This window comes from Poromitra crassiceps (assembly GCF_964638095.1).
Source record: "Poromitra crassiceps genome assembly, chromosome: 16".
Classification (NCBI taxonomy): domain Eukaryota; kingdom Metazoa; phylum Chordata; class Actinopteri; order Beryciformes; family Melamphaidae; genus Poromitra; species Poromitra crassiceps.
Window position 1 is genome coordinate 3334186 of NC_139645.1, and position 21763 is coordinate 3355948.

Genomic DNA, 21763 nt, shown 5'->3' on the forward strand with positions numbered 1-21763 from the left:
AAAAGACAAATTACATCAACACAGACTTGTGAAGCACTCAAACAGTTTGGAATGTGAGACAGTTTTAACCCCATTAACTCATTGAGTGCCAGCCACTTTTGGAGAACGGATGCTCCCAGTGCCAGAGTTTCAGAGCATTTTCAGTGATTTCTCGAGGCCCACAGAATATTGTCTGATATTACTATGTAAACACCGAACACACACAAAGAACGATGAGACTCTCTTCTATCATCTGCAAAAAAAAGTTTATTGATACCATTTTCCGTTCTTTAGTTATGAGCCGGAGAAGATAGGTTGTTTTGAGCAAAAAGACACGTTTCAATTTAGAATCTGAGATATTCAGCCTTTTGTGAAAGGAAGCATTTCAAGCACATCATTGACTCTGAAGCTAATATTTTCTGATGTAATGACACCTCAAAAATAATTTCCTTCAATAAAAGAGTGAAAACAAAGGAATTTTGTTTGGCCAAATAATATTTTTTAGCTGCAACCAGCAGCGCTGGCCCCTGCGTGCGCAGACCCTACACCTTCTTGCTGGTCTTGATTTACTGCTGGTGGGCATCAGATAGCCTATTCTAGCTTGTTTGCCTGTCTCTGTGCATCGAGCCTGCTGCTGCCTAGGTCTGTACGTTTACTGTCAATGGTTGTATGCTGTAGTGCCCTGCGTGCCCCACCCCCCTCCTCCTCCTCCTCCGTGGGACGGTGGGAGTGTCTCTGGGGCTCTGCTGCGGTTTGCTCTGCGTTTGCTCTGCACTGAAAAGTGCGCTGCATCCCCCCGCTTTTTCACATCGTGTCGCCGGCTCCCAGCTGAGAATAATGTAACTTTTCAGAAAGACGCTGGTGTCGGCAACTAAATCATATGGAGGGGCTATCGCAGTGGACACGGATGGGGCTCAATTGTGGCAGCAGATGACTGCTGTTCACAGGCACAGCTAACGTTATGCTTCATGCATATCGATGCGATTTCCGTTTCCCCATTACTTCTTCTCTCTTTTTTCCTCGCCTTTCTCTAATCTGGAGAGCACTGTCGCCACCTAATGGGTCCCTAAAATAGCTTTTACACATTCAACAGCCACCATACTTTCACAGGAGATGGATCTGGCTTTGATGCACGTCCCACCGTCAAAAAACGCAATTGACGAACATACTCGTCCTTGGCACTCTACGTTACTAAACCAATTGATGAACATACTCGTCCATGGCACTCAATGAGTTAAATGAACAGCAACTTGGGGGGTTGGGGGGGGGTGTTGTTTTGCCACTTCTCTCTTTACCTGTTCTTCTAGGCTGTTGATGATGACCAGGTGTGCTCCTCTCTGAAGACACTCCTGCCTGCTGTCATCCCAGCTCTTCATATCAGTAGAAATGTAATACAAATGGCTGTTGAAATATGTACATCCAGCTTCACAGAAACGCTCTGCAAGAGGAGAGGATCTTAAGAACACCAAATAAAAGCACAATGCATAATGTAGAGCAGTGGTTCTCAAATGGGGGTCCGCGGACCCCCAGGGGTCCGTGGCACTTTGCCAGGGGGTCCGCGAAAAGTTTTCAAGTAAAAAAAAAAAAAAATGCTACATGTTAATTATTCCTTCTCAAACTACTTCCTACATGGTGCTAGTCTATCAAAATATCTTGGCTGTCATTGATTGTGTTGCATAGTGGTTTTCTGTACTGTTGACAAATTGTGATATTGTAAGTCGCTTTGCACAAAACAAAAGTGTCTGCCAAATGACGTAATGTAAATGTAATGTAATAAAAAAAAATATATATATATATATATTTTTGCAAAATCTTCATAGTTCAACGAAAATAGTTTATGCTTTAAATCTAAAATGGTTCATGGATTACATTCTAATAACAAACCTATCAAATTAAAAGTCAAGCACGTTACCGTGGAAACAATTAAGCTTAGCCCAAAAATCACAAATCAGAATGAGGGGGTCCCCGGTATATTTTCTATCTTGTAAGGGGTCCTTGGCTGAAAAACATTTGAGAACCTCTGATGTAGAGTACATGTATGCTCATGTAAATGCACAGAGAGAGAGAGAGAGAGAGAGAGAGAGAGAGAGAGGGAGACACAGACAGACAGACAGGACAGGACAGACAGACAGACACAGACACAGACTGACTGACTGACTGACTGACCGACCGACAGACAGACAGACAGACAGACAGACACATACTGACTGACTGACTGACAGACAGACAGACAGACACACACAGACTGACTGACTGACTGACTGACTGACTGACTGACTGACAGACAGACAGACAGACAGACAGACAGACAGACAGACAGAGAACGACAGACATACTCAACTGAGCTCAAACAAAGTGTTTCTGCTTTCAGTCCAGGTCTTGTTGACGTTCTTTAAGATGTCATCAGCTTTTGTATCTGCATTGCACAGGGAATCTAAAACAGTGGTAGAATTTAGGTAGAAACAAACATGACAACTGAATGCTGAAGAGTGCAAATCTGTGTGAAAGAGGAAGTGAATGCCTCACAGTGAACCACACCGCCTATGTAGGCAGCCAGTAGGAGAAGACACATCAGCAGCAGACACACTGACACCCTGTGGCGCTTCATCACTGGCTGGATAACATCACCTGTAAGAACAAGACAGAGCAGGTTATGTTAGTTATATGACCACCAGAGGGACTATATATATATCAGATAAACTTTATTGTCCCCGAGGGGAAATTTGTCTTGGGCTACAAAGTGCATTACAGCATGTCGATCGGCAGTAACATGTACCAACAAAAGAAAACAGCAACAACAACAACATGACAGCAAGACAACAGTAGCATTTGAACAAGACATTGCACAGAACCTGGGTTGAACAGGCGGTGCCTGTTTAGGCAGGAAAAATTGCAGCCCCCATATTACACTGACCCTTATTGCACTATCATGTGAAATAAGACGATAAAATAATAAGATAAATAAAAGCATATAACCATAAAAAACATAAAATCATAAAATCATAGAAGCATAAAACCATGGCGAGATGAAAACAAGGAGAAACCACAAGAAGGACTAAAAGAAAAGAACAAGCGCACTTACCTACTGCCACCTCCCATCAGTGCAGGTGTTACACCCGTGAGGAAGGGGCTCGCTGTCTATTCAGCAGTGCGATAGAAGTAGGAAGGAAGGAGAGACTATATCTATTGCTTTTGCAGCGGCTGGCTCTGAACCGTCTGCCCGAGGGTAGCATCTCGTACTCCGAGTAGAGGATGTGGCTTGGATCAGTCAGAACTCTATTTGCCAGGTTAATGACTTTGTTTTCGAAGATAATATTTTTTATATATACATATATATAGCCTATATATATATATATACTGTATATATATATTTAACCTTGTGAGGCAGTTGGATTCACGCAATATCACGATCACATGATAAATCCATCTTGCCACTAAATTTAGCACATAATAAAATCATGAAAAAACAAAAGGATGAAAATATTGTGCAGGTGCAGAGACAAGAAACCCTAATGGGCTTATGAGAGGTCACTTAACTAAGAAATCTAAACCAATATTAACGACAATTACATGAAAACATCCAATATAGACAAAAACAAGAGATTAATCTGAACTAGCAGTGGTTCGCACCAATCAGCTTCCTATGAGGCATTTGTGGGCGGGCTTTGGTCTGACGCCACACCACCAGCCTGTGATAGATGTGATTGACAGATGCTTCATCCTCTTTGAAACTGTTTTCCAAGCTAGTTCCCACATAGCTATGTGAAACAAACCATCTGGCAGCATTAGGTTAGTCAGATACTGAACTTTGCTGTTCATTGCAGGACTTGTAATGTTGTGGTTTTGCTGTATGTGTGTGCAAGTGTGCAAGTGCGTGCCCAGTGTGACAGGAAACTCATACCTCTGTCCGTGCAGCGGCAGCAGAAGACAATCGACAGGCTTCACTCATTTCAGATGGGAGAATATATTTACTTTATTATTGTATTTATTTGCACATATTAAAAGTAGCTATATATATATATATATATATATATATATATATATATATATATATATATATATATATATATATATATATATATAAATATAGATATAGATAGATATAGATATAGATATATATATACAGTATATATATATATATAGATATAGATATAGATAGATATAGATAGATATAGATATATATATATATATATATATATGTATATATATAAATATATATATAGATATACATATAGATAGATATAGATATTATTATTATTATTATTATTATTATTATTATTATTATTTATTTATTTTAGATTATATCTCCTGTGCAAATGATATAGTGTAGTCATATAATCAATTTGAGTGAGATAGTGAAATGAGTGTGTGAATGCATCCTGGAGCCAGAAGTCATCTTCTGTGGCAGACTGACCCTGGCACTCAACAGGTGAAGCTAATTAACTACTCTGCCTAACAGACTCAAAACACGGTAGACGGTGGGGGTCGCGGACCCCTAAACATCTTTTTTTGGGGGGTCCCGGCTCAAAAAGGTTGAGAACCACTGGCCTAGGCTACTACGGAGTCAACGATATGAAAATACTCGCACAATGCAGAACAGCGTCGACCGCACCAGTACAGTCATCCTATGCATCACATCCACAGCTGCAACAGCATGTCAATGAAGCAATGCAAATATCTCGTCAACTGAAAGCAGCAGAGCATGTCTGTCAACCCAGACATAACAATATCCAATATCACTGCCCTAAAATAGAAGAAAGTAACAACTGAAGGAATAACGTTATGTTTTTAATGTTTCTTCTATATTTCGCATCGCATTGTATGTTTTCTTATTGTACAAATAAATCTTTCTCAGTGTTCTCACACTTACAGGCCCACACTTACAGGGAATGTATGGAGAGATATATGTGTCTTCTGTGACTGAAAGTTTACATCCTGTAACCAAAGACTGTATCTGTGAGAAAATAAATCCACTTTGTAATCAAAAAATAGATCCGTAAGCAAAAACATAGATTTGAAAACAAAACTATCAACAATCCAATCAAAGAAAAAATTTAAAATAAAATAAAATAAAGTTTTTAGATTTTTCATTAATGTGAATTAAAAAAAGTTGCATGCAAACACAAACATTTTGTTCTCCAAAACATTTGTTTGCGAAACCATTACCTTTGCTTACAAAGCTCAACTTTTCTTTTGCGAAATGAAAAGTTTTGTTTGCAAAACCTGAGTTTTGCAAAACTTTTTCTGTTACAATAAGGGCGGGACCTACAGCAGAAAGAAGTAACGCACGTCCCTATTGGCCAGTGTCGATCTGAGTGATAGCTTGGCAACATCCAATCCAGTACGAGACAAGGCGGAGGGCGGGCACTTGAACGGAAGTATTTCCTGAAAGAATCTCCATGCCATTTCAGCGCCAGTAATAACCACAGATTGAAGAGAGAAGCCGTGAGTATGTTCACACCAATGTTTTTATGTTTGGTCAGGTTACATGCACCGGTCCAAACATAAAAACTCAGGTTTTGCAAACAAAACTTTTCATTTCGCAAAAGAAAAGTTGAGCTTTGTAAGCAAAGGTAATGGTTTCGCAAACAAATGTTTTGGAGTTGAGAACAAAATGTTTGTGTTTGCATGCAACTTTTTTTTATTCACATTAATGAAAAATCTAAAAACATTTTTTTTATTTTTTTTATTTTTTTTATTTGATTGGATTGTTGATAGTTTTGTTTTCAAATCTATGTTTTTGCTTACGGATCTATTTTTTGATTACAAATTGGATTTATTTTCTCACAGATACAGTCTTTGGTTACAGGATGTAAACTTTCAGTCACAGAATAAAGACACATATATCTCTCAATAGCGAATGCATTTACTGTATAATGCTGCATAAAGGGCAGTTTGAAGGCAAAGTAAAGTGCTGAAAATTGTCAAAATATAGCGTACATGTAACACTGACATTGATTTGTTTAGGTGAGCCTTCTTTTATGTGGCTAAATTATGTTCTTGCTCATGACCTACAGTCACAGAAGCAGAGAGAGCTCTGTTTCCCTGTCAGAGCTCCCCCGCTGCTCCTAACTGGGAGCGCGCTGGATGCAATCTATTGTGGGTAGCCCACTAAATATCGATAAGTAGGACCTCAGGCAACCCCACATCAAAAGATCTGAACTATCCCTTTAACATTTATTGCCGCAAGCTTTTTTGCGTTTTTAAAAACGTCCCGTGTGTAAATGACACCTGTGTGTGTGTGTGTGTGTGTGTGTGTGTGTGTGTGTGTGTGTGTGTGTGTGTGTGTGTGTGTGTGTGTGTGTGTGTGTATGTATATATGTGTGTGTGTGTGTGTGTGTGTGTGTGTGTGAGACTCACCTCGCTGCTGATCTGGTGTTTTCTCCGTGTTTGATCTGAGGTCACGACGCCCATAGTTGTCTGGACTTTCATAGATGGTCTCTGTCCTCTCCTCCACCTCGGTCCTCTCTTCCCTCTCTCTTTGACTCTCCTCTGTTTCCACTGGATCTTCATCGATGTGAAGGCAGTCAGACATCTCCATCTTCTGTCTCAATCATCAGCCACTAGAAAGTAGCCTAAGTCATGTTTTGTGATCTATGTCCAAATGAAGACTTGTTTCCTTGCTCCCTTCAGTATCATGTGTCTCTGTTCAGATACTACCTGGTATATAACAGTTTCCCCTCAGCTCCTCTGCACTGTGACTTTTTTTATACGTTTATTTTTGGCTGCGAGCTGCTTCAACAGGAAAGACTCATTGGGGCAGTTTTTTTACAGCAACAATACCGTGTGTGTGTGTGTGTGTGTGTGTGTGTGTGTGTGTGTGTGTGTGTGTGTGTGTGTGTGTGTGTGTGTGTGTGTGTGTGTGTGTGTCTGTCTGTGTCTGTCTGTCTGTGTGTCTGTCTGTGTCTGTCTGTCTGTCTGTGTGTCTGTCTGTGTCTGTCTGTGTGTGTGTCTGTCTGTGTCTGTCTGTCTGTCTGTCTGTCTGTGTGTCTGTCTGTCAGTCTGTAGTCTGTCTGTCTGTCTGTCTGTGTCTGTCTGTCTGTCTGTCAGTCTGTAGTCTGTCTGTGTGTCTGTGAACATGATAGCGTTAACCGAGTTGCAAAATGGATGTGATGTGATGTGAACAAGGGAAAGCATTTCCTTGGCCTGATCAAATGAAGACTAGTTCTTCTCTCATTCATTCAGAACTCATCACATCCTCATGTCCACATGCTCACTTTGACTCATTAGTTTTTGAGTGTAAAGGACCAATAAGCTGTGAGCAGACTGAATCAGCCTATCAGCATCCAATATGGTGGTGCACAGGAAGTAGACAAGAAATAGACAGTCGTGTTCCTGAAAAACATTTAATTTCTCAATCTAGACAGAATAAGTTGTCAGTTTTATTGATATAGCACTTGTCTTCTTGTTCTCTTAAAAGTTTGCAGTGTACTTTATCATAAGGCAAATAAGAAAGAATTATACAAATATACTAGAAGGACTTAAAAAGTGGGAAGCACATTGCAAAGCGTTTAAAAATAAAAACTTTAGAAAATTAAAATGAATTCAAATTAAAAACATGCAAAACTAACAGTACCGGTAGGTGAAAGTGTATTTTGAGACGTGATTTGAAAGATAATATTGAAGTATCTTATCTAAGTTGCTCAGGCAGGATGTTGCACGCTCTCGTCTTGGTAACAAACATCACTTTGTTGAGACTGAGGAAAAGAGGAGCTGGTAAATCTACACTTCTACTGTTGAACAAAACTGATCCATTCTTGTTCTGAAGCTGTGATGAAAAATAGATGACAAAGTGCTTCACAAACAATAAAACACACAATCCCTTAAAAGCATCATTTCATGTTCTCTGTGTGAATGACAATCTTGGTGTGAGGTGTGAAGTCACAATCTGTTTTCATTTGATTACACATCATGTTAGAAGTCTATCACTTTCTCACAGACCCACTGCCGATCTAGCTCACACTGCTTAGCCTTCCAGCTCTTTAGTTCTTCATCACCAGAAGTCAAAGCACAGTCAAACAGAATGTCATCTCCACTGGGCTCCCCTGTTGCCCAGAACCTGTTGAAAGAAGAAGATGTATAGTCAACTGTACTTGATGGAACATAAGATGCACAATGCATTTTCAGGCCAACCTGTTCAGTGGTGGAAATGGCCAGGTTTTACTGTGGGAACCTTAGGCAGGGTGGCACCCCGGACGCGGTCAAGAAGGGAGGCATAGTGTATTATTTCTGTTGAAATCAAGAGCTGAATGCTTGATTATTTTTTCTTATTGATTTACTCATTACCATTAGATCTACATACAATTATCTTACAAAAGTTACTTAAATAAGATTGCCGAGATCTCCTGATTAATTCCCCTTGATTTTATTCATGACAGACTTGATGACACATTGATATTGACGCTGCTTATTCAGCTTCCAAATACATGTTCTCCTACTATTCTCTGCTCCTTTCATGCTGCCCCCTCTCCACTGCTCTGCTCTCCACTGCTCTGCTCTCCTCTGCTCTGCTCTCTACTGCTCTGCTCACCACTGCTCTGCTCTGCTCTCCACTGTTCTGTTCTCCACTGCTCTGCTCTGCTCTCCACTGCTCTGCTCTGCTCTCCACTGCTCTGTTCTCCACTGCTCTGCTCTGCTCTCCACTGCTCTGCTCTCCACTGCTCTGCTCTGCTCTCCACTGCTCTGTTCTCCACTGCTCTGCTTTCCACTGCTCTCCTCTCCACTGCTCTCCTCTCCACTGCTCTGCTCTCCACTGCTCTGCTCTCCTCTCCACTGCTCTGCTCTCCACTGCTCTGTTCTCCACTGCTCTCCTCTGCTCTCCACTGCTCTGCTCTCCTCTCCACTGCTCTCCTCTCCACTGCTCTGTTCTCCACTGCTCTGCTTTCCACTGCTCTGCTCTCTACTGCTCTGCTCTCCTCTCCACTGCTCTGCTCTCTACTGCTCTGCTCTCCTCTCCACTGCTCTGCTCTCTACTGCTCTGCTCTCCACTGCTCTGCTCTCCACTGCTCTGCTCTCCTCTCCACTGCTCTGCTCTCTACTGCTCTGCTCTCCACTGCTCTGCTCTCCTCTCCACTGCTCTGCTCTCCACTGCTCTGCTCTCCACTGCTCTCCTCTCTACTGCTCTGCTCTCCACTGCTCTGCTCTCCACTGCTCTGCTCTGCTCTCCACTGCATTGCAATCATTTTCTAAAGGGAATCTGGGAGGAGTGCTGTTCCCCCTCTCGTTCTCATCGTTTCCTCTCAAGGTTTACTCTGATGTGAACTCCGTTCCCTCCAGGCGTTCCCCCCATTTCCACCACTGCTGGTAAATGAGACTGAAGAATGGATGTCTTACTCTGTGCTGTTCAGAAGTGAACCATCCACCCATTTCCAGATTCCCTCCTCATCCCTGTCACTCAAACCAATCCAGGTGAACTTCTCCAAGGAATTTATGAATTTCTGTTGAATTATTTAAAAGACAAATTACATCAACACAGACTTGTGAAGCACTCAAACAGTTTGGAATGTGAGACAGTTTTAACCCAATTAAATGAACAGCAACTTGGGGGGGGGTTGGGGGGGGGGGGGTCGGTTTGCCACTTCTCTCTTTACCTGTTCTTGTTGGCTGTTGATGATGACCAGGTCTGCTGCTCTCTGTAGACAGTACTGCCTGCTGTCGTCCCAGCTCTTTTCAACAGTAGACAGTTGGTAAATACTGCCGTTGAATGATTTACATCCAGCTTCACAGAAACGGTCTGAAAGAGGAGAGGATCTTAAGAACACTAAATAAAAGCACAATGCATATAATGTACAGTACATGTATGTTCATGTAAATACACAGAGGGAGAGAAAGAGAGAGAGAGCGAGAGAGACAGACAGACAGACAGACAGACAGACAGACAGACAGACACACAGACAGACAGACAGACAGACAGACAGACACACAGACAGACAGACACACAGACAGACAGACAGACAGACAGACAGACAGACAGACAGACAGACAGACATACTCAACTGAGGTCAAACAAAGTCTTTTCAGCCCAGGTCTTGCTGAGGCTCTGCAGTATGTTTTCAGGCGAGGTCTCCTGGGTCTGCAGTTTGCTTTTGTCCTCAGAGGATGTGATTTTACAATGTATTAAGAAGCTCACAAAGACAACCAGACAGGCACCCAGCACACCCACTCCAATCTTCCAGCGGCGCAGCCTCTGCTGGATAACTGTGAGAAGAAGACAGGGTTTTATACGAGCATCAGAGGGACTATTACACAGCTACTGAACTTTGCTGTTCATTGCATGATTTGTGATTTTGTGGTTTTGCTGATTAGATTAAATTAGACCCCTCCCCCCTGAACATGTAAAAAAGAAAAAAAGATCAAGAATAAAATATAAGCAAGAAAAGAAATATAGAAAAGAAAATGCCAAACAAGAAGAGACAATTGAATTGACAGCAAATATATACAGCACATTATCTATCAATCTCATGTCCAAACAAGGATCAAGCCCTACCACTTGTTTTTATATCTGTAAGCTTAATATGAATGTAATATTACAATGTAATAAGTGTGCGCTGTGTGCGCATGTGCGATTTATGTTTCTGCCAGTGAGTGTGCATGCCAACACAAGCCACAAGCCCAACATGCCCCCACCCCCCCGGAGGTGACCCAACCGCGATAAAGCTGCAATGACTTGTCACACGCACACAGCGAGGAGATCACACACACACACACACACACACACACACACACACACACACACACACACACACACACACACCAAGCACTGTAAGCACGCACACACACACACACACACACACACACACCCACCCACACACCAAGCACTGTAAGCACGCACACACACGTGTTCTGCACCAGACATGATGCAGCCACAGAGACATGAGATCAAAGATCAAACGTTTAACCAACATACAACACACCCATTTCTGGCCTACTTGGACGAGGTTGAAACAACAAGTAACTTTCCCAGCTGACTTGTCATGGACCCCTTGCTTGGGGTCCCACGTACATCTCTTACAAGCACAATAAGCAATTGATGTGGCTGATAGCACAACGCTGTAACATTGAAATGTTGATATATATATATTTTTTGGTTTTGTTCTGTTTTGTCTGAGCCTGTTTTTGTTCTCAAAATTGCAAACAACAACATACAACACACCTCACAATCAGCAGCAGTGTTGTTCAATGCTCTTTCTCAAGCCCCAAACACAGAGAAAACATTAATTTCTGCACCTCAATTTCTGCTCCTATAGCGCACTGGCAGGCATCAGATACCAAATAGCTATAGGATATATATATATATATATATATATATATATATATATATATATATATATATATATATATATGAAGAGTTCATTTGCAAAAACATTTAAACGTCATTCTTAAAATGAATAAACAACACCTGTTTGTACTCCCTGGACTGCACATACAAAACATTTTTGAGGTGATTTATGTGACAATTGTCAGATGAATATGTTTTAGTTGTGATTGATAGTAAAAATGTACCATAAATAAATAAATTACAATATAAATACATCAATATCTAATTTGAAACCATAAAGAATAGAAAAAAGGTAGTCGCGCACATCCAAAACAATAAGGCAGGTGCAGGAATCAAAAACAAGAATATGCAAAGAGAGAAGGTCCGCACACTGCATGAGCTCCCATTGACCTTTTATTTAGCCATCCAGCAAAACAGAGTAGTGACGTTTGGAGCACACACGCTCTTCCTCAGACATGAAGACATAGACAGGACGCCATGTTTAAATACCCGTGGCCAGGTCATGTGACATGTCACATGATCCCGGAAGAAGTTACATTTAGAAAATACAATTTGACAATATAACAACATGTTTACACAAACATCAAATATATACAGCTATATTACACTCAATATAGGTCAGACCCCTAGAGCACAGAAAATACAGAATATCAGCCCAAAAGGTCGTCATACGCTACAACTGGCTAGGTCTAATAGGCGTCTCTATATTTGAAAGGATGACCCTAAATAATGTATCAAGGAATCATATCCAGAAAACTCTCACTATAAGCAGCATTAGAATTATAATTATAAGGAGCAGCACAGGAGACTACATCAGATTAGAGTTACACATAGCAGTTACACATAGCAGCAGCACACAATAGAAACATAGAAAAAATCATGACAGATGTAAATATCTCCACAAGACCAAGAGAATCAAAGAAAAGGCTTAATGCTGAAATCCTCATTGAGACCTCTAGGGGTGAGGGTATCCAGTGTGTATCAGAAAAGTTCTCTTCTCAGGAGTAATGAGTCAAGGTGGCCTCCCCTCCGGGGGCAGTGGACAGCTTCAATACCAATGTATCTGAGCGTGGAAATATTGTGTCATGCCTCTGTAAAGTGGACAGCAGGGCTAGATGGATCCTGATTACGGATTGAACACCTGTGTTCGGTGATGCGAGTTTTAAGGGCTCGAGACGTTTTATGTTTATGTTTATTTGCACATTAAAGGAAAACAGAAACAAAATAAAAAATGTTTACAACATTGGAGAAAAAAACATGTGGAGGTGAGATAGAAACCCACTACGGGTTTATATAAAGATCTCACCTCAAGAGAAAAACATAATAATACAAGTTACTCAATTAACATTGAACAAACATTACAATGCAATGATAACTCAGATTAGTGAAAGAAATAAAAAATAAATAAAAAAATAGGAATAAAAGAGAAATAAAAATGAGAATGAGGTTTAGTCCTCTCAGAAATGCCATAGCTCACTCAGTGCCAAATGTACCAGACATTAGAAAACCTTTTAGTTTCTTTTTGTGCACAGACAGGGATAGAGAAACAGTCAATAAATGTAAGTTTGAATTCCATATTTTGGCTCCATGATATTTTAACGAATATTGACCTCTGGATGTACGATACAATGGTATATTAAGGTTATTGCTTTGTCTAGTAGGATAAGAATGAATTTGTGAATTACAGATGAAAAATGATTTACAATTTTCTGGTAAGTCAGTACTCATGTAGGCCTACTTCAATTTGAAAATGAAAATGCAGGTTTGAAAAATGTTGATATCAAAAATTGACATCACACCACATTTACAAAAGAGCGTGGCAGTTTCAGCATATGGCTTTGAAAATGTTGCTAGTCTAACAAAACGTTTTTGTAGCAATAAAAGTTTATGCAAATGAGTGGGGAAGGGACTTGCCCAAACAATATTACAGTATGAAAGGTATGGGAATATTAGACTGTAATATAAAGTTAAAAGACAGGTTTACCAATATAAATAAGACCACAAGGACATTGCAGCATGTAGATGACATTCTGCGTTTAGTTATAAGTCCTTTTATATCAAATTTTTTCCCAGAATGTGGATGGTTGAAGGTCTTAGTCTTGTACGTAAAATGGCACTGCTGACAGTTTCCACCTGCCTGAGGGGATTTGACTAAGAAAGTGAGTGGGGGGGGGGGGGCGAGGAGGAGGCAGATCAGATCTCACCAGCATATTACGAAGATTAGGTTTTTTATAAACAAGGCGAGGGAGGACATCAAAACATGTTTTTAAAGCTGGGCCTGTGTCTAAGATATACCAATGTTTCTTAATCACCTTCTCGATGTCCCTTCCAACAGGAGAATATTGAATGCAACAAGTTATTCTAGAATCAGGTTCTGTAGCTCTTGTTTTTTGTAAGCACTCAATTTGTGAGGTGTTGGTAAAACGTGTAGAAGCCTCCATAATCCATTCCTCCCTATAGCCCCTCCTTCTAAAACGTTTTTTTAGATCAACTGACTGTAACTGAAAGTCTTCATCAGAACTGCAGATGCGTCTGATCCTGTTAAATTGTGAGACGGGAAGGCTCTTTTTGAGAGGTACTGGATGAAAGGATTCACCATGTAAAAGTGAGTTTCTGTCTGTAGGTTTTCTATAGAGGTCAGTTTTGAGCAGGTTGCCATCCTTATTAACTAAAATGTTCAAAAAGTTCATTTCATGAGCATCAAAGGAAATAGAGAATTTAAGATGGGGAATCTGCTGATTCATAAAATCATGGAAACGCATCAGTTGATCTTTAGGACCTGTCCATATGAAGAAAACATCATCCAGATACCTCTTCCAGTGAAAACCAAACCAAACCATAAACAATACAAACGGAGATTCCTGTTTTTGCAAATGAACTCTTCTTATACGGTATATATATATATATATAGACCCGAAACACCTTACGACCCCAGTTAACATCAGTGATGACGCGTCCCAGCGCATGCTGTAGTATGTATATTTTAAACATAGAATCCTGGCTCCCCCTGGCCAGTGACACTTAGGAATAGACTAGGTGACAACCAAGTATAGTTTGGTGACAAGCTGGAGAGACAGTTGATGGTCGGAGAGACGGCATCCGGTACGGGATGGGTTTACAGTAGCACCCCAGCCTGGCTCTCTCGTGAGGGAGAAATCCACAAACGCTACGGATCAGCCTCCTGAAAATCTGTGCAAAGATCGGTGCGGCCTGGGGTCCTTCAGGCTAGAGCGAGGTGCTCGCCGCAGGCGAATGACGTGCAGCGCACAGGCCTTCTTGAGGCATCCTCCCTGCCCATGGTACGGCATGGTAGGATTGCCTTTTTCCACGGGAGGGTCTGGTGAGACGAAGGAGGTGCCCGGCCTATTTAGGGTCTTACAATACTGAGGTGTAGCACTAACTCTATTGCAGCGGATTGGGCGTGATCAACCCTTCCGCGGGCAACGTTGCAGACAGTAGGAAGGCTGATCCGTGAGCGGCTGCTTCTGGGACGCGGGTCGGGGTCTTAATCGGCCTCGGCTGGGTCTACTGGGCGAGGGTGTATGATGTTGAGAGACCCGAAACACCTTATGACCCCAGTTAACATCACTGATGACGCGTCCCAGCACATGCTGTAGTATGTATATTTTAAACATATATATATACATATATATATATATATATATATATATATATATATATATATATTGATTGATTGATTGATTGATTGAAACGATTTATTTCAAACAGTTAAAACAATACATTAAGTGAAAAAAAACAGTAAACATAACAGTCTAATAGACTTCATCAAAAGGAAAATACGTAAACGCAAACATAAAAAAGGTGAACTGTTTGAAAAGGGGCAGGAAGAAGCCTAGGCTTATCGAGTCCTGCCCCCAAATCATTCATAAACAAAATCATACATCCCTATATTATATGCATATCCCAACTCTCACGCTCCTCCCCACATGCTCATGCATACACATACATACATATATATGCATGTATATACACAAACGTACACAAACTTACCCATACACATACATCATAAATCCACCTACAAATCCCTATCAATACCCATTCCCAATAATACAATCCAACATTACCCCAAAAACCCAATGCTTTGATATCAACCTGTGTTGAACCAATGCATCCAAGAATCCATCCAATGTACACAACAATTCTTTACATGATGTATATTACAATATAATATACATCATGTACACCATATATTATACATTATATGCATAATAACCTCATTACACATACAATAATTTTTATACATATATGTATATCATACATATATGTATATTAATGTACAGAATACACATCAGACCAGGTACATACGCCCACCAATAACACAGTAATTCTCTACCAGGAAGAAAAAAGGACATTGCCAAAAAATAGCAAGAATCCTAGTAACTCAAGATTCAATAATGTATTCCTTGATTAAATATTTTTTTTAATTAGATTTGAAAATAGAGATACTAGAGCTTTCTTTGATCCTGTCATCCAGTCTGTTCCAAAGAGTCACCCCATAGACTTTAATACACATGCTCTTAAGAGTAGTGCGAGCACACGGCTGTTTCAAATTATATTTACCTCTTAAATCATAGCATCCTTCTCTGTCTGCAAACATTTTTTGAATATTACCAGGAAGTAGATTGTTCCTCACTTTGAACATAATTAGTGCAGTTTTTGAATCAATCAAATCCATCAGTTTCAATGCATTTGACTTTATAAATAGTGCGTTAGTGTGTTCCAAATAACCTACCTTATGAACAATCCTTATTGCTTTTTTTTGCAGTGTGCATAATGTCTGAAGGGTACTTTTATAGGTATTCCCCCAGACTTCCGCACAATAATTCAGGATGGGTAAAATAAGCGAGCAGTACAGCACAGTGATTTCAGGTTCAGAATGTTTTTAGTTTTACCTAGGACACCAATATTTCTTGACAGTTTAGAGCATACAAACTTAACGTGGGGTTTCCAACATAAATTGTGGTCCAAGATTATCCCCCAAAAAAAATTCTCAAAAACTCTTTCTAGATCAACATTATCGATCTTTACTACGACTGGGGTGTTCAAGTGGACCCTTCTTTTACCGAACAACATAAACTTGGTTTTCTTTAAATTTAGCGATAATTTGTTCAGGTCGAACCACCGCTTTAACTTTCCCATTTCTGATGAGACAACCTCCAATAACTGATGCAGATTCTCTCTAGAGCAAAAAATATTGGTGTCGTCTGCAAAAACAACAAATTTCAGAATATTTGATATTCTACAGATGTCATTAATATACAATATGAACAATTTTGGACCTAAAATGGAACCTTGTGACACCCCACATGTCATTTCTAAGCAAGTAGATCTGAAATCACCTAACTGTACAAATTGCTGTCTGCTCTCAATGTAGCTTTTCAGCCAGTTGAGGCTACCAACAGCACAGAAGCATCAGTATTTAGGGGAAAACGTATATATGTAGGCAGGCACAGTGACTGAAGAATAAAAAGTTGTTAGTAGTTTTGAGGCCCTGTCAGTCGAGGTTGTAATCATCCTCCTGTCTGTCATGCAGAGTGGTGGGGAAAAGCAGCACTGCTCCCACGGTTCTGGCGCCTATGTGCGTGTGTGTGTGTGTGTGCGTGTGTGTGTGTGTTACTCACCTGTTTCCATCTTCTGTCTCAATAATCAGCTACTTGATATCAGGACCTGTTTTCACTTTGCTGCTCTTTTCTTCACACTAAACTACAAAGTAGCCTAAAGTCAAGTTTTGTGATCTATGTCTAAATGAAGACTTGTTTTCTTGTATCATTCAGTATCATGTGTCTCTGTGCAGATAGATACTACCAGGTATATAACAGTTTCTGAAGAAAGAGGTAACAGTTTCCCCTAAGCTCCTCTGCACTTCCTGTGACTGTTTTTGTGGTGACCTGATTACTAGGCGGGTTCAACAAAGCCTCATCTTTACCAGCCGTGACAGTGATGGCGTGACATTTTTCCCCCTTGTGAGTCTGTGTGTGTGTGTGTGTGTGTGTATGTATGTGTGTGTGTGTGTGTATGTGTGTGTGTGTGTGTTATGTGTATGTGTGTGTGTGTGTGTGTGTGTGTGTGTGTGTGTGTGTGTGTGTGTGTGTGTGTGTGTGTGTGTGTGTGTGTGTTTGCATATCTTGAGAACCGTTTGTTCTTCAACTTCACACTTGGCAGTAGTGTTGCTGGTAGTCTCACAGTGCCAGCCGTAGATGATATCTACATCCGTCCTCCGTCGCTGGAAGCTTGATGACTTTGACTAAACAGACAAACAGCAGTATTGAATTTGAATTGAATTGAAAACCTTTATTTATCCTCGTGGGGAGATGCAGGTGTCTAAAACAGTGTCAGGGACAGAGGTTAAAAGTACAGAGGTCAAGATATAAATAAAAAGCATAAAACAATACTAAACTAACAAAACTAAACTAAAACAACAGTAGCCTACAGGCACAAGCAGTTCAGAAAGCTGCAAGCAGCAATCGGCCCGTTCTTAACAGACCAGTTTTGAACGGGCACTGCACTACTAAAGCAAAGAGCTAGAGCATGACGTGTGAATGGGGGAAGGGGAGGGAGGGGAACGGGCACAGCACGTTGATTCAAATACACCCAAATGTTAGATGAACACTATCTTTAATAAACAATAGCCTACATTCCCTTAACAGTGAAGGTGTAGCATTCAGTGTTGGGGGTAACTCATTAAAAAAGTAACATATTACATGTAATATATTACTTTTAGCAGTAACTCAGTAATATAACTTATTACTTATAGGATTTCAGTAATATTATACCAGTTACTTTGTCAAGTAACTCAAGTTACAAATTGAGTTACATTGTATTAAATCAAAGCACATATTTAAAAAAGATACAACCATTTCCTAATCAAACTGTGTGTTTTTATGCAAATAACCACTATAGATGACAATAACAAAGAAAAATAATAAAATGTTGAAATGTTCAAGACGGTTGAAATTATTTTTCAGGATGGTTCCGGGGCGGCGATGTCATTCTGCTGCTGCTGTTGTTTTGGTAAAAGTAATGCAAAAGTAGTGCAACAAGTAACGAGTTACTCTACACAGAAAGTAATATTGTAAAGTAACTTATTACTTTCAAATCAAAGTAACTAGTAATATGTAGTCAAGTCAAGTTTATTTATATAGCCCTAATTCACAAGCATGTCTCAGAGGGCTTCACAGAAAGTATGTCTAGCTGATTCTAGCTGACACAACAGTAACAAGAATATACAGAATAAAGATAACATTTGAACAATTGATAATATAGAAAATATAGAAATGAAGAGAGAGCAGAGGAGAGAGCAGGAGAAGGGGGAAGAGCAGGGGGAATGTGAGAGAGTGATGGGGTGGGGAGGGAATGGGAGATGTTGGAGGGTATAGGAGGTGGGGAAGGAGCAAGAGGAGAGAGCAGGAGAGGGGAAGGGGGGGTGAGGGGGTGAAGAGAGCAGGGGGAGGGAGGAGGTGGGGAGAGAATGAGAAATATAGACGCACATCTTGCAAACGGACATATGTCAATTTCTAAGCAACCAAACTATGCCTAATTTAATTGGCTGCAAGCCTTTAGTAGTGAGTCCTTTTGCCAAATAAGCACATGTTCACATATAGAGCTTATGGGTGCCTTGCTTTAGGGAAGAGTGGGTGCCATGCTTTGAATAGTGGCGAAATACTAAGAGCATGGGTGCCATGCTTTAAATAGTGGCGGAATATTGCCATGCTATGCCATGCTTTAAATAGTGGCGGAATATTGGAGGGGATAGAGTGGGTGCCATGCTTTGGAGTAAAATGTGTACTATGCTTTAGAGTAGTGGGGGAAGGGGGGAAGAGGAAGAACACCGGGAAGAGGAGAAAGCAGGAGAGTGGAGGAGGGAGGGAGAGCGGGGGATGTGAGGGAGGAGAGGGGGGAGGTGGGGAGAAATTAGGAAATGTGGAGGAGGAGAGAACAGAGGAGGAGAGATGAGGGTGCAGGGGAGGGAGAGCCAGGGTAGAGGTAGGGTCTAGGGTTGGGGGAGGGGAGGGAGTAGGATACGGGCCCGGATTAGGGCGAGGGTGGGGAGAAATAGGAAATGTGGAGGAGGAGAGAACAGAGAAGGAGAGGTGGGAGGGTGCAGGGGAGGGAGAGCAGGGGGAATGTGAGAGGGAGGAGAGGACAGAGAGGAGGAGAGAACAGAGAAGGAGAGGTGGGAGGGTGCAGGGGAAGGAGAGCAGGGGGAATGTGAGAGAGGGGAGAGGACAGAGGAGGAGAGAACAGAGAAGGAGAGGTGGGAGGGTACAGGGGAGGCAGAGCAGGGGGAATGTGAGAGGGAGGAGGTGGGGAGGAAATGGGAAATGTGGAGGAGGAGGGAACAGAGAAGGAGAGATGGGAGGGTGCAGGGGAGGGAGAGCCAGGGTAGAGGTAGGGTCTAGGGTTGGGGGAGGGGAGGGGCTAGGATACGGGCCCGGATTAGGGCGAGGGTGGGGAGAAAATGGGAAATGTGGAGGAGGAGAGAACAGAGAAGGAGAGGTGGGAGGGTGCAGGGGAAGGAGAGCAGGGGGAATGTGAGAGAGGGGAGAGGACAGAGAGGAGGAGAGGTGGGAGGGTGCAGGGGAAGGAGAGCAGGGGGAATGTAAGAGAGGGGAGAGGACAGAGAGGAGGAGAGAACAGAGAAGGAGAGGTGGGAGGGTGCAGGGGAAGAAGAGCAGGGGGAATGTGAGAGAGGGGAGAGGACAGAGAGGAGGAGAGAACAGAGAAGGAGAGGTGGGAGGGTGCAGGGGAGGGAGAGCAGGGGGAATGTGAGAGGGAGGAGGTGGGGAGAAAATGGGAAATGTGGAGGAGGAGGGAACAGAGAAGGAGAGGTGGGAGGGTGCAGGGGAAGGAGAGCAGGGGGAATGTGAGAGAGGGGAGAGGACAGAGAGGAGGAGAGAGGCAGAGAAGGAGAGGTGGGAGGGTGCAGGGGAAGGAGAGCAGGGGGAATGTGAGAGAGGGGAGAGGACAGAGAGGAGGAGAGAACAGAGAAGGAGAGGTGGGAGGGTGCAGGGGAAGGAGAGCAGGGGGAATGTGAGAAAGGGGAGAGCAGGAAGTGGCAGGGATTCAGGAAAATAGGGGAGAAGAGGAGAAGGAGCAGAGGGGGGGAGAAGGAGGAGAGAGCAGGAGAAGGGAGGGGGGGGCGGTGGGATGTGGGGGAGGAAAGAGCATGGAAAGAGAGGAGGTGGGAGTGGCAGGGATTCAGGAAAATAGGGGAGAAGAGGAGAAGGAGCAGAGGGGGGGAGAAGGAGGAGAGAGCAGGAGAAGGGAGGGGGGGGCGGTGGGATGTGGGGGAGGAAAGAGCATGGAAAGAGAGGAGGTGGGGGGGGAGTGGGAAATGTGGGAGAGGGGAGAACAGGAAGGGGGAAGAAGGGAAGAAGCGGGGGAAGGGGGAAAGAGAAAGAGAGGGGGGGGGAGAAGAACAGACAACTGACTACTCTAAGCATTAACCAGAGCTAACTGGGACATAGTATCTAGCTAATCTACAGCCTAATCTGGCCTATCCTACTCTGCTCTAGTCTGATCTTTGCCTGAACACTATAACAGGTCAGCCTTAGGCTGTAATCTATCGCCTACCTAAGCTGTTCTAAACCAACCGGCAGCCCTCGACCAGTGATGAAGAGCACCGATGCCCCCCGCCCCGGCCCCCGCCCACATAAGGCGTGGGAGGGAAGGCCAGGCCGGGACACAGCGGCGTCCCCTCACCCCCAGTGAACGCAAGAAAACCTTTCCACCATATGGTGGCAATCCACACATGGATCGCCACATGGATTGCCTATGTAGTATATTACATTTTGAAAGTAACTTGCCCAACACTGGTAGCATTGTTTTCTTTAGTGCTATGTTGCGTCTTACTTTTAAACAATACAGATAGATAGATAGATAGATAGATAGAGTATTAATTAATACACAGGACAAGATGTTACTATCCCTTGTGCCAAAATCCTAGGAAAAAACACATTTAGAAGCCCAATCCAGAATAAAACAAGCTAACAGGCTAACAAACTAATAAACAAGACACAAATCACCAGTTACCTACCCTAGCCAACAGCAGTATGAAGCATGTCATTGGGATTTTCAAGTGGGCACCTTCCTTCACCGACGTTTCGTTAAGTTAGGCCCACGACACCTCAAGAAGGCTTAACGGTGTAATCCAGCGTCCTGGAAACACCCCCCTCCATGCTACCACCGCACAACTGCATATTACCTCACTATCTACGCCTAGCTATCCAGGTCGGTTCGGTATGACATTCCTGACTACACCACCACTGTCAATGATTCAGCCCTGTTGATGCGGACCGTCAATCATGACCAACAACAAACAATCCCTAACTACACCACCACTGTCAATGATTCAGCCCTGTTGATGCGGACCGTTAATCATGACCAACAACAAACAATCCATCTGACCTTAGCGAGCTCCCCAGCTAGCATGTTTCCTCCTTATCCACAGCCATTCACTTGCTCGTTCTGCTGCCTGAGACATGT

The 21763-nt window shown here is 42.3% G+C and overlaps 2 protein-coding genes across 3 annotated transcripts in view; both read right to left on the bottom strand.

Moving 5' to 3' along the window:
• The window catches only part of LOC310791364 (CD209 antigen-like protein C), a 7788-nt gene extending 1187 nt beyond the window's left edge, over positions 1-6601 (bottom strand). Inside the window, exons 1-4 of the mRNA XM_083653054.1 lie at positions 6340-6601; positions 2506-2607; positions 2321-2413; positions 1275-1417 (exon numbers count right to left, since the gene is read on the bottom strand). Of these exons, the coding sequence (XP_083509180.1) occupies positions 1275-1417; positions 2321-2413; positions 2506-2607; positions 6340-6520 (519 nt within the window). The 5' untranslated portion in view covers positions 6521-6601. The remainder of the gene's footprint in view (positions 1-1274; positions 1418-2320; positions 2414-2505; positions 2608-6339) is intronic.
• The window catches only part of LOC310791366 (C-type lectin domain family 4 member M-like), a 68676-nt gene extending 51472 nt beyond the window's left edge, over positions 1-17204 (bottom strand). The window contains exons 1-5 of one of the 2 annotated variants that reach the window (XM_083653059.1): positions 16900-17194; positions 9976-10176; positions 9570-9712; positions 9313-9416; positions 7323-8038 (exon numbers count right to left, since the gene is read on the bottom strand). In XM_083653059.1, the coding sequence (XP_083509185.1) occupies positions 7894-8038; positions 9313-9416; positions 9570-9712; positions 9976-10176; positions 16900-16909 (603 nt within the window). In that variant the 5' untranslated portion in view covers positions 16910-17194 and the 3' untranslated portion in view covers positions 7323-7893. Of the gene's footprint in view, positions 1-7322; positions 8039-9312; positions 9417-9569; positions 9713-9975; positions 10177-16899 lie in introns of those variants that run through there. The other variant, XM_083653058.1, reaches the window with a different exon arrangement.
• Between the last annotated feature and the right edge of the window lie 4559 nt (positions 17205-21763).